At 44.1% G+C, this 15,477-nt stretch overlaps 1 protein-coding gene across 1 annotated transcript in view; it reads right to left on the bottom strand.

Annotated features, from left to right (window-relative positions):
* Positions 1 to 3,541: 3,541 nt before the first annotated feature.
* The window catches only part of LOC131282258 (nuclear pore complex protein DDB_G0274915), a 37,091-nt gene continuing 25,155 nt past the window's right edge, over positions 3,542 to 15,477 (bottom strand). Inside the window, exons 3-13 of the mRNA XM_058311675.1 lie at positions 15,234 to 15,397; positions 14,960 to 15,171; positions 14,628 to 14,884; positions 14,424 to 14,506; positions 11,222 to 11,278; positions 9,515 to 11,176; positions 7,778 to 8,020; positions 6,107 to 6,479; positions 5,904 to 6,046; positions 4,306 to 4,511; positions 3,542 to 4,226 (exon numbers count right to left, since the gene is read on the bottom strand). Of these exons, the coding sequence (XP_058167658.1) occupies positions 4,105 to 4,226; positions 4,306 to 4,511; positions 5,904 to 6,046; positions 6,107 to 6,479; positions 7,778 to 8,020; positions 9,515 to 11,176; positions 11,222 to 11,278; positions 14,424 to 14,506; positions 14,628 to 14,884; positions 14,960 to 15,171; positions 15,234 to 15,397 (3,522 nt within the window). The 3' untranslated portion in view covers positions 3,542 to 4,104. The remainder of the gene's footprint in view (positions 4,227 to 4,305; positions 4,512 to 5,903; positions 6,047 to 6,106; positions 6,480 to 7,777; positions 8,021 to 9,514; positions 11,177 to 11,221; positions 11,279 to 14,423; positions 14,507 to 14,627; positions 14,885 to 14,959; positions 15,172 to 15,233; positions 15,398 to 15,477) is intronic.

Here is a 15,477-nt window from a genome sequence, read left to right as displayed (position 1 = left end):
CGGCGGTTTTAAAAATGAGAGCGAATACCGTCTAATATGCTGGGGCCCAGGAAAGTCCACCAATGCACTAGGACAACGGTTGCAACCAGGAGCCTTGCTAGTCGTGGTGTTGTTTAGCATAGCGTTCGCGTTGATCACTTGACCCCAAATGCTGTAGAAAGATACTTTAAAATGGTTGCTCTCAAAATTTTGCGGATTCTCTAATTATGTCCGAAACGTGGATACTATTTTAAAACAGTGGATAATAATATAAACCGAAATAAATAAATAGCGTAACCGGTGGACCGGTTAGGTAAATTTCAACATCCGAAAAGATTTAAATATTTATGAAACGTGGTTTATTTAAAATAAACACGTGAGTTGTTTGGTAAACAACAAAAGGGAAACTTTCCGTCAATTATAAACACCGCGATAGAGCTCAACCGTGTCGTACGCTGTTCATGTCTTCCAGGCTATCAACAATGACCTTTCGACCACCATCAGTATAGGGTACACCAATTGCAGGGGAATAGAAAGTGGTGTTGCTTGATCGTCTCCCCAATTATCTGTTGAATCTCGATGACTACTTGAAATCCATTTTAACTAGGCTAAAATAAAAACAACAAGCAACGTGAAATTGTTCCAATTGGACACATTTTACCAAACGCCAGTCGAAACGATTTTTTCGTTCCACGAAAAAGGATTTTCAATCGTTTAAACTCATTTTTAACGGTCACCATCGGTTGTTTCGTTTGTGATAAGCAAATTGTTCCGAAATTGCAATTGTTTATGAAATATGATTGTACGGTAATAAGCATTGCTAGAATGCTAAAATGCTACAAAAATTGCTAAAATGCTACAAACATCGAATAACGCGCTAGTGTTTGGCGTACCCATTGCAACGTTATGCTTCAATTGGAAATATTTCACCAAACGCACAAATCCTGAAAATGTTTCGTAAGCAAACGCTTGAACCTCCCTCTATCGGGGTTCAGCAAAAACAACTTATGGTGGTTGATCCTGAATTCAGGATCCTGATCCTTTTTATGTGTTACAATTTAATTAAAGCAAGTAACATTAAGCACAGATGTTAGAGTACAAAAACAAAGAATGGCAGAACATTCAACATAAGGCAACAAGATACCACGGCATTCGGAAAAAAACCTTCCCTCAACACATTCCGTCTGAAATAACAAGCATCGACACGATCGTTGGTTTTTTTTGAATAATGTTGTGTTTTGTATCTATCATTGAGCCTCAGAGTTCAGATTTGTTGTTTTGTATATTTTTGTTATAATTCTCGCAGCGTGCGGAAGCACACACTCACACACAATCACACCGTGGGATTTGCTTAATCGCCAACATATGCTCACTGTAATTCGTCAGTGTTTTAAATAATTTTACATTCCGCTCGAGTTTGCTCACGTGCGCATCACAACGCGGTACCACCTTGTTCTGTCCAATACTGTGTCCGCCTCCATCCAGTGGGACGCTCATCTTTTCCATGTTTCGCATGTTTACCATAATGGATGTAACGGCTGGAACGTTCGCCACGGCGGGACACGGAATGTGGCGGTAGAATATTTCTCTATCGCTCTTTTGCTCGACAACTTGCTCGAATCGCTTCACCTCTCTTGGAACAAACTACAGGGAAATTGCTACGACAAAAATCCGGACAAACTTTGACGATTGGTTTGAATGTGAATTTGCGCTTGAAGACTGTTTTGTTTTAACTATTAACTCGTCAACGGAGGAGGGTACTGAGGGGAGGGTCTATGAACAACAGAGTACACAACGTAGGAATTCGTCAATCAATGCTCCTGTTCTACTACGATGATCGATCCTCGCTATGGGCCTAGAAATATCACCTTTTCTAAATCCTTTCGGTTACCTAATATGTTTTCGGTAGAAGATGTTTCAGTGGTTCTCTAAACGGATGCTAAAAATATGATTCTCTCTTAGAATTTGTTCTCCTCTGTGAACTTGCGCGTAAATGTCACCGAATACTTTTACATTACACCTTTCTTACTTTTTCGTTCAATTTCGAACATTAAAAAAAAGAACGTGCAAAATCATTGTCCAATGTCTGGTGATATCCATGCTGACTGTCTATTGCCTCTTACTGTGATAGAGGGGACCTTCATTTCTCAGATGCATACATAACACTCTCTGCCGTACAGTTATGTTACAAACAATACTTTGACCTTCAGTTACGAGTCCTTTACGAGTTAGGGTACTCGGGTCATCCGCCATAATTTTATTATTTTTCAACGTCCACTGTGCTATTGTCCACGAGTATGTGTTTTTCAATGAATTGTGATACTTTGCGCTGCCCAGCTTTTTAACACAACATATTGTCAAACAAAAATGGTCCGTTAATTGAAGGTGGAAAAAGGTTAAAATAATTACTATTCGAATGTTACATGAACTCCAAAAACGCTCTTCGTGTTTGACACAAGCGGGGGCAGCTATTTTGCAATTGCCAAGGTCAGCATTGGAAGCAACGGACGAAACAGAACCTGGCCAAATAGCAAACCAACAGTATGACTTATACTCTATACACAATGATTGCTAGAGAACGAAAAATAAATCACGAACTGAACCGATGGAAAATTATTTAAAATAAATGTCAACAAATTTAATTTGCTTTCTTTAAATTTTACGTTAGCTGGAACGGATAATATAAAATAAAAATAACATTAATAATAATAATCATAATAATACCACCGCTAAAAAATCGCACGTACAAAATCTGCCTTTTCTCGGTTTTACATGCGTACTATCGCTCACATTCGCACACCATCTCTTTGATACCCGCGCCACGCGCGTTTCGTATCGCGCCCTGGCTATATCACGTCCGTCAGGACACACTTCGACTTGGACTTTGTTCTGGCTATATCAAGCTTTCTTCCGGACCGTGGTCAAGTTAGTTACTACTCTCACTTTGCCCACTTCGTCTCGAACGGGTTGTTTCGATTGCTATTGCTTCTGTCGATCGAGAATTGTTTCATGTCGTTCCATGATTCTATGCCACTTTTCCACTTTCTTTTGTTGTTTAAAGAAATGTTTGAGTTTAGTGGCGAGTGTTCTACCGGTTTCTCGAATCGCTCTCCCTACCTTCGTCAGACACCAGTAACGGCACCAAACCGGACATGCTTTTACAAAATCAAAAAAAAGTTCCCTAACTATAAAAATTCCTATACACACACACGCGCGCACACATACACACACGTACCTATACAAAAACAAAAACAGAAAGTACCACCAACTACCTAGTTCCTTCAAGGGGTGCTGCACAAGTAGAAGAACCGAAATAAAATCTGTAACCCGTTAAAGTTTATCACAACATAATGGCGTATGGCATTTCTGGCGTTCTTCCGTTTCTCGATTCCACTACCTACCTAGCTTTCTGCTTTCTGTTGTTTGGTGCGGTTTCAAGTTGGGGCAATTAGTAACGAAAAGCGTTAAACGAAACGAAAACAAATAGGTCTAACATTCTACAATGTACGGCCGGGGGTACTCTATTAACTCGAGTTGAAGAGTTGAATTTTACACTTTTACGCTATCATTTAGTTCTTGTTTCGAATGTCTAGTAAAAACTTTTGTGGACGCATCGGCTTTGTCCTTCGGGTGGAAGTTACATCGCAATGGGATCCGTTTTCCCGCCAGCGACACGGAGATTTAAATTCAATCCAAAACGAAGCACCAACGCCCAACAAACTGGATAGATGGTTCCGCACCGGAACATATAATAATCACACGCAGAACATATGCCGCATAACGCTTCGTACTCTCAATCATGACCACGTGCAAATACTTGTGCCTAAAACCCTTATAGCTACACGGTACGGCGTGGCGCCTTTGCTGACCGAAAATCACACCATGTTGGTTCGTACGTGCACGGTATGGCAAGTACATATCGGATCGGTATCCCCCCACCAGTGGATGACCGCAATACGGGGTGTTGATAAAGGATGCCGCAGGTAGGATGATACGATCGCCGGCGCGGTGTGCTCGTATAGGAAAGTGCCCCATACGCCCGGTCAGGCATGCGCGTCCGTGCATCGATTCGCCGATCAGGGCTCGCGGTCGGCGACGGCGTGTCCGGCGGTGCTACTGTTGCTACTATCTTGGGTTTTCCATCACCACTTGCTTGAACGCTCCGGCCGGCATCCGCGAACGGACCTCGTGGCTGCCAACCATCGTCGTACCATCGCTACTGATGTACAGTGCTAGTCCGGTGGGATCTACAAATGGAATGGAATGTTAGTCTTCGGTCGGTGAAAAAGGGTACACATTCTTCTACTGCCCACCGGGGGCACTTACTTTCTGCATCTTCTAGGTGGTCTAGTTTGGTGTTTTTAAGCAGCTCGTCAATGATTAAACCGGTGTTGACCCGCGTGTCTTCGACGCGCCCGGATAGCGTCGGCGCCATACCACTGTCCTCGCCCTTTTTCCTTCGCTCCGCCGCCGACTTCATGCGATCGAGTGAGCCGGTTTCGCTCATTGGTATCGAACTAGAACTGGGATTTCTTAACACAGTGTCCACAGCAGTGAGAGTGAGTTGGCAAATCGTAAGCCGAGCCGATCAAATTATACGCCGATATGGACGGGGGAGGGGACACAACGATTGAAATGAGAGAAGGAAATGAAGAAAAAAAATATTTTTTTATTAGTTTTTTCATTCGGAACACTCGCAACTCTCTGTCTTTTTAAAGTTAAAACAACAAACTGCCAACGGTACTGAACAAGCACAACGATTAAAATGTACTCCATTGAGGCAACTTAAACCGGGATGGTGCATTCCGGGGATCAATCTAGCTGGGTGACCACCCACTTCACCATTCGTGGCACCAGTGATTGGTGGCGGCGGTGGGGGGGAAACAACACCAAACGGATCGACAATGGTATACTGTTAGAGATTAATTTACAGCTATTACGAAAAACAGGAAGGCAGATTAATTGGACAACAACCGAACAACGATTCCAATTGAGTGTGAAGAAGGAGTGGTGCAGGTGAATAATAAGATTAAGTAAAATACCTTATAAAGACCTCAAAAGCGTAAGCAAAGTGTAAACGCTGACAAACTTTTTTATCTTCTTTAATAACATGCAAAATGAGAACCCCAAACATAAGAAACACAAAACAACTGCAGTTCAATACCAGCTCAAAGAAGTTCTATAAAAATAATGCAAGCAAACAGTAATATACACCGCAAAGCGCTTGAAAACTTTCATTAGGATTCTGTGAGCTTTTCATACATAATTTCTTCTTTTTTGTGTATACATTCTACAACTATTTATTTGATGTGATTCTGCGCGAAATTATAGTCTGCATTCATTAAATTTAATTCAAAAGATGCTACAAAGCATTATTTACATATTTAAAAAATATGTTTGCATTATTCGATAAGATATGTAAATTTGATATATAATATTTTTATGGAGTTTGTAACCGATATAACAACGATTGAAGCATTTTTTACAACATTTTTGTGAATCTTTTCTGCAAAAAAAATGTCCAAGGTAATGAAAAAGAAACAATGAAAACGAAATAATTTTCCTAATATAGTTCAGCTTTGACGTTATCTGTTAAATAACTATAAATAGATTTGTGCGGCGTGTGAAAGCTGAAATTGTTATAATACATGCATCTACTTGGCGTATTAGACTGTTTTTTTGTCTTCCTTTAAAAAAAAAACGAATTAACGAACCATACATACAAAAACAGTACTTCAAACCACCACAAAAACGCAACAGCAAATATGCAAGGGAACACAGATAATACGAGGATAACAACAAAGACGAATCGTTTAGAGGCAAGAAATAACAAGTTGGCAACGGTACAACGACAGTATTGATTTAGTAGTACGTTGGCAAAATAGTAGAGCAGAGTAGCAGAGTAGGAAGAAGTAAACACAAACATGTTAGCACTTGGACGTCGGAGCGCAAGCGAAGATGGTAGATTGAGGGATGATGAGTTGTTAGTGCCATTGTTGAGCATCGACTCGCAGCCGGATGATGAGGATGATGATGCGACAACGCACAGGGGCGTTGTCACGGTGCACTGTCCCGCCGCCATCGCCCCGCCCGGACCCGTCGCAGATGCCGCCCCCGCCCCTGCCACGACACCGGAGGGAACACCCGACAACGCGCCGGAACCGGTTCCGGAACCGACCGAGGGAGGAAAAAACCCGGCGGACGATCCGTGGCCCGGCGTTGATCGATCGCTGCCCGACGATACCATCATGTCGGTACAGTCGGTCATCGATGGACCAACGGTCACCGGCCCCGGATGTCCCACTCCGGTGGGCGGAAGGATGCCCGCGCTCGCCCCAACCGAAGTGCCCGTCGAGGACGGGCTAATGGCGCTCGAGCCGGACGAGGACGTACCACTGGCGGAGGCGGCCGCACCGGATGTCGCCGGTGTCGCTAGCGTTAGGGAGGTTAGTTGACGGGTGCTACCGTCCAGCAAGCGCCGGTGTAAACCACAAATGTTCCTAGAGAGGAAGTAGTCGATAAACGGTAAATATAGAGGACGAGCAGCGTACGGATGGAGCAAAGGGAGGTAGCGGTACAACGGGACGGTGAAAAAAGGAAAACGACAACGAGGTGGAACATAAAATCTAACCATTACATGGAAAAAAATCAGGGAAAGGCAGCAAAATCAACAACCAAAACCAAAGTAACATCGAAACGACACAGTTCACGACGGAAAGAACAGTATCGACCACTTTCCACTGGCTACAGTCCACTGTCTGGGAAAATTTCTAACAAATGATGTCGAACGGTTTTTTACCAATTTACTGCATGTTGTTTTTTTAATCGAAGAGGAAAAATCCAGAAAAATACATCCCATTTGATACGACATTTGAGAAAAGATCGAAATAAAAATCAAGTCGTATAAAAATACTATGTAGTCGAACATTAAAACACAAAAAAGTTACTGTACTTTGATTATGTACATTTTTCAGTAAAAATGACCAGATATGAACATGAACTTTACAGAGATTAATAAAAAAATTATCAGTGCTAGTTGTTAGTTTTAAACAGTGCATATATCACTTGATATTCACACAACCGCTGATTTGTGATGTGCTTGCGATATGGGATGGTAAAAACTCGATAATATGATCGGTGTACCAAACTGTTTGCTTCAGCATCTACGATTATAGTTTATGATTCCAAAAAAAATTGTGGAAAATTGAGAAAACAAATGGTTTGGAATAGCCAAAGCTCTACGTGTGCAAGAAACAATCCCCTCTTTCTTATTGTTGTAATCATCATAAAAATTTTAGACAAGTCACAAACTAGCATATTCTTGCCTACATTTCTACATAAAAATACACAATATTGCACTCTGCAAGCCTATTCTACCTTATCATCATACATTTGACGGTGAAATGTTATGTCATTGTTTTGTGTGTTTTTTTTCTTCAATTGTTAGTTGTTCAACGACTTTCCTGGTTCTGGGTGTTGAAAGGTGTTGAACGAAATAACAACCTCCCCACACGTGACCAAGTGAGTGGGAGTGAGCAAACGACAAGTAATTAGAAAATAACACACCAAAAACAGTGAAAACAAGGTAAACCATTAACGACAACACGAACGACAGCAAACAAAAATCCGAACTCGTGACTGTGTGTCTGTTTGTGAGTGTGTATGTGTTTGTGTGTGTAAATATATCACAGTGGTGGTGGTGATTGGGAGTGAACGCTTGTGTTTGGCCAATTTTGAAGAAATGTTTAATTGTACCACACACACACACACGTGCTAGCCTCTGAGTACTAATCCTTACTTTAGCACCGTCGCACTGGTAGAGGTGGTGGTAGAAGTGGAAGTAGAGGTAGAAGTAGTAGTAGTAGTAGTAGTAGTAGTAGAAGTAGAAGTAGTATTTGCGGAAGTTGTAGTAGTGGTAGAACTAGTAGTAGCTACAGTAGCATTATTGATCGTGGTAGACTTATGGCAATCGTTTGTCGATTGGTTTGACGTATGCCCCTTTATGATAAACTTAAGAACCACCCGTACTACCGAGCGGAATCTAGACGGCGAGATGTTGGTAGGAGAGAGAAAAAGAGAGAGAAAGAGAGAGAGAGAGCGAAAAAAAAGAAAGAAAACACAATAGAGAAAACGATGGAAATAAAAAGGACACCAATTAATTTAATCCATTTTTTATCGAGTGTCGCATCTTAGCACGAGATGCGTCACTGTGCAATTTTAAAGAATAAATTATAATTTTACTTTAATTTAATTCTAGCGAAAACTTTACTAGATGTGGAAACCAAAACATCAGTAAAGAAAAAAGATCAATCGCAGGATGATGCAGGAACGTTTCGTAATCAATTACAAACGTCACAATAGTTAATTAAACTAAACATAAAAAAAACAAAACCAAACAAAAATCAAGTTAAATACAAAGACAAACACACCGAAAGCCTGATAAAAGACGATGGTTAACACCCTGACAAACGCGATGACACAGAAGCGTTAAGGAAAGAATGTTTGAATTGCGATGAAGATGGTTGAACAACTTCTCATAAATGAATGGTTAGCAAAACATTTTGATGTTATGTTTTGATTATCAAAAACCATGGTAATTGATGAAATAAGGACGTTTTGTATGATGGGAAGAGTATAGCAGCGTGAGACCAGTCGAACAAGTGACGTTCACAAGTGGTGACAGTCTCGTATGTCAGTTGTTTGTGTTTTTATCCTCCGAAGGTATTCTCTAGAAGAATTTTATGCTATCCCCTTTGGAGCTAGTATAATAGCTTGTTCTCTCTATCGGAATTATTCCTACTGAATTGACTACTATTTGTTCTAAATTCTACCCGTGCTAGCGTTTCGAATAGGCAATTCCTTTCTCAAACACCAGCCAATGGAGGCGCATGGTGGTGCACGTGGAATGAAGTACCGGGCGCCTCCATTTATGCTCGGTGATAATTTACAAACAGTTTGGAGACGGTTAGAAATGCTTGAAACAAAACATCAAACCATACGGAGAAACGAATAACTTTAAGTTGTGACTGTGTTTCGAACATTTCATGAAGTAATAGCAAAATGGAAGAATTGTTGTAAATTGTTTGTTTTACAAAACATTACGTGAAGGAAAACGTCCGGTAGCCTAGAAAGGAACCGTGACTCCAATGATTCAAATGGTCAATTAAATTATCCATCTAATGGAACAGGAAATTATGGTACATTATATCACATCGATGTTTGTAGAATGAAACCAAGTCGGTTCTTTGCACATAACCTGCATCTATTACCCTCAACATAATGTACAAGGCAGCACAGAAACACAAAACACAACACAAACGCGCAATGATGCGAGAGGACCATGGAGGAATGCGATATTGCGAGTTCGAAAACTGCGTTTCGAAGGGGTTTGGTTTGTTTTCTTTTCAACCCACGAGATCATTCGTTTGATCTTTGCAAAGAGGACAGAGATGATGGAACAGGGGGACACGCACACGGTATGGCGCTTCGGAGTGAAGGAGCGCACTGGAGAGCACAGACCATATGATGGTATTACCTATGGTAGACACGATTTCCCGCAATCGACGGTTGCGCCGGCACAACGCCCGTCACCGGAACGACGACACTCTTTACCGCATCGACGCCCTTCATCACAACCCCTCCAGCTCCTCTAGGCAGGGCTGGAGGTTGCTGTTGTTGCTGCTGCTGCTGCGGTTGGTGGGTCTTCAGACTGAGCGGGAAGTTGTTGTACGACGAGCGGTGCTTCAGCGATTCCAGATTGGCGGAAGACGACTTCCCGATCGGGTAGTTGCGCACGATGTTGCTGTCTGACTGCCGGAAAAAGCCACCGAGCTGCTGGACGGATCCGGACGTAATAGAACCGTCCGCTAGCGAAAGACGATCGGTGGCGCCCTCGAAACCGGACGATCCGATTGGGGCGCTCTTGCGGAAGTTACGTTCGAATGGATTCGCACCGCCTGCTCGTGCCGAGTTGCGGGCGATCACTTTCGTCGCCATGCTGGTGGTTCCCGAGGCCGCCGACCGTGGCCTCGGCTGTTCGCCCTCTTCCGGACTGCTGCTGCTGGTTGCGCTCGTTCTGTTCGTCGTCGAGGTGGACGCGAACCGTTTCCGGCCAATGTTGGGCGTCAGGAAGGGTACGTGGTCGACGCGCTCACCCAACCCCACGGTGGGGATCGTACCGAGTGAGTTGATTTTCGTGAGGTTACTGCCACCACCGTATATGCTCGGGCAGGCACTCGCTGCCGGATCATCGTCGATGCCGATGTAGCGCGTGTACCCGATACCGTGCCGCTTCCGGTAGACACCGTTGTGGAAGGAGTTGCGCATCTGGAACGGCAGCAGCCGGTTGGCCAACTCGCACGCGCCAGCAATACTGGCGGGCGGTGACAGCTGCGACGCCTTGGTCGACTCGTCCGACGAGCTGCGCTCGGACTCGGCCGCCTCAAGCTGGCGCCGGCGGCGCACCAGCACGTCGTCCTTCTCGTCGTCCACCGTCAGATCGGTAAGTGACTTCATCTTGGCGAAGCTGAACCGCCGTGTCTCGAAGTCCTTCTTCAGCTTCAGCAGATCGACGGGCGTGTCGCCGAACTCGCGTTCGTACGCCGACAGATTGCCGAGCGATTTCATGCGGCTCAGGTTGAGCAGCAACCCTTGAGGCGTTCCAGGCGCTAGCGTGTGGTCATCCACGGCCAACCCACTGTCGAACGATGGGTCACCGACGGGCAGCCCGAAATGCAACGCATCATCCGCATGATCGTCCAGAAACATGCTGCCCTTCGGCACCGACAGGTTGTTCATGCTCTTGATCTTCACCAGCTTCGAGAGCGGAATCTCCGCCGTCGGAGTGCCGAACTCCTCCACGCCCGATTCGGTCCGCTCGTCGCCCGTATCGCCCCCGCCGTCCGACAGCACCGTCACGTCCGGCGTCACGAACAGCTCGTCGCCCGAGTCCGACGTCGGGCTCTGCGGTATGCGCAGCTTCATCAGCAGCCGGTTCGCGGTGATCGTCTTCAGTGGCGCTCCGGGGCCGGAGCCGAAGCTGCCCGTGCTGGTATTGCTGCTGCTGCTGCTGAGCCCGCCACCGCTGGTGATGTGAAGTTTCTTATTAGCGATCGCTACCAAACGGCCCGAGGAGCCGCCGTTAACTAGAGGCTGTGCGATGGTGGTGGTTTTGGTGGTGTTGGTGGTACTACTAACACTAGACGATGCGGTGATGTGGTTGCCGGAAGTGGCCACGGCGGACGGCGGCACCGTCAGCACCGTGATCGGTTTGCCATGAAATGCCGTCCCCGAGCGGAACCTTTCATTTCCGTCCGTGTGTGTATGTGTGTGTGTTTAGGTGTGTTTTTTTTAAAGAGCAATTTCATTTATTTGATTTACAGTTCAAATAAATATTCCACGCGTCACACAGCAATAAATGGAGGGAGCGTGGAATCACAAAAAAAAACATCGCTCGATCGAACATTTTCGAACGGTCGATCAAAGCGAAACACATTTTCAAGGTGTTTCCATTTCATCGCATTCGGTGACATAAACAACAACAACAACAACAACAAAAAATACGTTTAAATGGCAGGTTTTAAAAGGATGGAAAAGGAAAGGGGAAGAAATAAAAAAAGAAAAAAAAGTAATAAAAAAACGGGAACATAGCAAAATGAAGAATACACGAGGAGCTAGAACTAATCTCTATTCTACGGCATATGGCCATAGCTGTTGATGTCGGGGACAGCTGTCAAATGGGGTTTCGCAAATCGCTAGGGCTGGGAGAACTATATCAGAACTACTATCGAGAGCGTTCGAGCGTACCATGAGTACGGGTTTTGGTGGTGTTGAGGCGACTAATAGAGCGACCTACGGCATGGATGTGGAACGCTTTAAGGCGTAAAGAACAATTCAAACAAGGTTACTAAGCTTGCACTGCTCGAGCGAGCGCTACTATCGGTTACGAGAAAGAGCTTCCCGGCACGATCGCAAACACAATCTATTTTATCTAGACATTTTAAAAGCATGTTAACACACATAAAATAAGAGCGGTTAAGTTATCATACTGAGGAAGAGGGAGAATAAATCAAATTTGCATCATGACAATTGAAATAGATTTTTTAACAGCGGGTTCTTCTATCGTACAGCATAAATAAAAACTGTTTTGGTGAATCCAACATTTCGTTGAACAAATTTATGCTTTCACTTTTCATACACATGCAAACTTTGAATGGCATGACTATCCGCAATTTGAAAATATTATTTAAATCAATTTCAAAAGGCCACTACCCATTAAATTGTGTACATGTTTCGCTGTGGAATTGATTTTTTAATTTTCACCCTACACTATTTGACCTTTGAGGTAGTTCAAACTGACCGGCAGACCAATAACACTAAAATGAACCAGTTCAAATGAAGGAAACCCTTCTCTTGGACATGTTGATTGTAGTCACGTTCGAGCTACATTCTAGTTTCGCTGCTTCAAACTAATCATTTTCGTCAATTTGAACCGTTTCATTCACGCGCATACACCTTCCGGCGGCAACTTTAATGGAACGAATAGATGGTTCTAGGTTGGCAAGCCTTCCCTCCGGAGGGAACCCGAGAGCCGGAGCTAATCGTAACAATGATTTATGGCCCCCAACGGGAAACTCCGCCGACGAGCCAGCGTCCGCAGCTTATCGGGGTGAGCGATCCAGCAGTTCAGCATAGCGTGAATCATTAGCATAGCAAATGAATAAGAAAAACGTAGCAAAGTTCAGAAATTGCTCCCCGGTCTCGGTATCCAACGTACATAAATGTGGTCCCGATGGTTGGCACGATGATAAGGGAAGTCGCTGAACTTTCAACCAATCGCATGTCGAGCAACGGTACTCTTCTAAGCTGCCATGCAGTTTATGCATTCTCGACAGTTTAATTCCAACCAGACGTTAAATTTATCGCAACAATGCACGTGGAGAAACAATTTAATAGTTTATAAACTAATGTTTTTCTCGAGTATGATCTTGGCTGTTTGCAAGGGAACATCTTTTGCCGCATATTTCCAGTGAATTCCAGCTCTACCGAAAATACCACGAACTGCCAATCAACCGTAATGGAGATCAGATTTTTTTTTCGGAAACAAATTTCGTGTACATTTATACGTTTGCAAGGGTTAGAAACCAAACGCCGTCCAATTTCGGCATGAAAGTGATGCCTTCCTTCCACGAAGGGTATCTCAAAAGACTAATGAAAAACGTTTCGTCGAACACAGGAGATAAAATGGTACCACCATTTAAGATTTTCATCACGAAAAAAAGGACGTTCATCATTCACAACTAAAATGCTGAGCAAAAAGAAAAACAAACCATTTCAAAACAGTCGACAATACAGACTTCAATCAATTGTATTGTATTCGCCTGCAATTATCAACAAAAATATAATAAATAATCCCACTTGGCAGTTGACGGAAATATCAAATACACTTGTTCCTTCGTATAGGCCCATTACTTCCTTCATAATGCTTTGGAAAAGGTTTATACGAGTTTAAACCTTTTTTTTTTTTGAATAAATAAACAAACCGGGTTAACAACACTAGTCCCATAATACCACAAAAGAATTAGGAAATTTAGCACAATAGACGTGAGGATTTCTACAAACCACGTTCGGATGGTAGTTAGTGTTTTGTTCAAACGCATATCGACTGGCTGTGAATTCTCAATCGATGTAAGTTAGTTCTGTTAATCAATGTGAGGTGATGAGTCGTTAGTTTACGAAAGAGTTATTAATGCTGTTAGTGACGCATACGGGCTTGAAAGAGAGTAGATAGAAACACCAACATATTTCATTCGAAGAGATGGAAGCGACAGAGGAGAGAATCACGACTAACGGATCAACCGGAATGGCTAACATCAACAAAGAACAACAGTAATGATCCACCAAGTTCTAATTTATTCCAGTTAACAGTGAATGGAACGTAATTAAAGGTTGTAATTTAACCTTCTAGATTTGAGTAATTCATACTTTTCACATTCGCAGTTCATCGAAATGTAAAATTAAAAAGATAAACGAACAAAATTAAGAAGAAAAACTTCGCAACATAACATGTTGCCTCTATAGTTTAGAAATATAAATAAAAACTATATTTCTCATGCTCCAAGGACCATATACTATTTTCAAACTGTTGAAAATGAATAGGCCCTGGAAGCAAAAATTGGATGCTTCCTTCGATGGATGCGAAACATTGGGACAAGAAATTGTCTAAAAGAAACAAAATATTCATAAAAAATAACTGGATAACATTGATCCATCTAGCGAAAATCGGAAAGGGACACGCTGGGCTAAAACTAAAACTAAACGAAAACAACACCTCAGAAATGGTTTCACACCTCTCAAACGCCTTAGGTGAACTACGGGTACATCTATTGGGAAAGTACGGGAGTGGGGGGAAAGTCGTCAGTATCGCCTTTGGAGCTCGCACTTACCTCTGGTGACCGGAATCTCCCTCGGAGCTTTGCCTCGAGTGTTGACTGTGGGAGAAACTGCTGTAACCGGAACCTTTGGACATCTGTGTGGGGTGGGAAACGGTGTTAGGAGATAAGCGTTGGATGGAGGTGGACTTTGTTTCGGTAAAGACGATCGACGAGTGGCAGGTTAGTACTCGCTCGAGGGCGATGGCGGACACTTACTTGACTAGTATTGCTCGAGTTACGGGAATGACCCATCTCAACCGACCCCACGACCGTCGTTCCGGTGCCGGTAGCGGCGACCTGGCCCGCCGGCACATTACCCACCGTCGGTACGGTGCTGCCAACGGAAAGCGCTGTCACGACGGGCAGCGAGGACTGCAGCTCCAGCAGGGACAATGGCGGATCGGAAGATTCGGAGATACCGGAGTCGGTAATGATGAGCGACTGGTGGTCCATTTCCATCGATATCTGATGATCTGTGGATGGCGATAGAGGAATGTGTGCCGGTTAAGGATGCTTCCGATTTGATTGCCGCGCTCGATCGCACGTACCCAACGTTGGAGGGAGGACCTGGGCGGGTTTCTTCTTCGTGAGCGAATCGAACCCGGGTGCGACGGAAGTCACGACTGGATCGTCTTTGGTAACGCGCGCTACGACGGGCGTAACGACGGGCCCGACCGACATCGCCGGATCGGCGGGCTGCAATCCGAGCGCCAGATTGTCCTGCGGCAGGGCCGTTTTCGACTTCGGGCTCGGGGAAGGACTGAAACGGAGATTGATTTAGTTAGCACTCATTTTTCGAGTAGCGCACGCCGGACTACTTACACTTTGAACAAAATATCACCCTGAATCATGTGCATGCGCAGCGACACGTTCAACATCGAGTTGTCCTGCCGGTGCCGCGCGTCGTACCCCTCAAGGAGACACTTTCTAGACGTAAGGCCCGAGCCGGCAAACTCCGCCAGGTTCAGATCGGTAAAGCCTAGTTTCTGCTCGCCAAGCCAGGAAACAGGGAAAGAAAGAAGCACCAGAAACCGGCATTAATAATTTACCGCTCGACCCGAATGCC

This window comes from Anopheles ziemanni, chromosome 2 (genome assembly GCF_943734765.1).
Source record: "Anopheles ziemanni chromosome 2, idAnoZiCoDA_A2_x.2, whole genome shotgun sequence".
Taxonomy (NCBI): domain Eukaryota; kingdom Metazoa; phylum Arthropoda; class Insecta; order Diptera; family Culicidae; genus Anopheles; species Anopheles ziemanni.
This window is presented reverse-complemented; position numbering and strand designations above follow the sequence as displayed.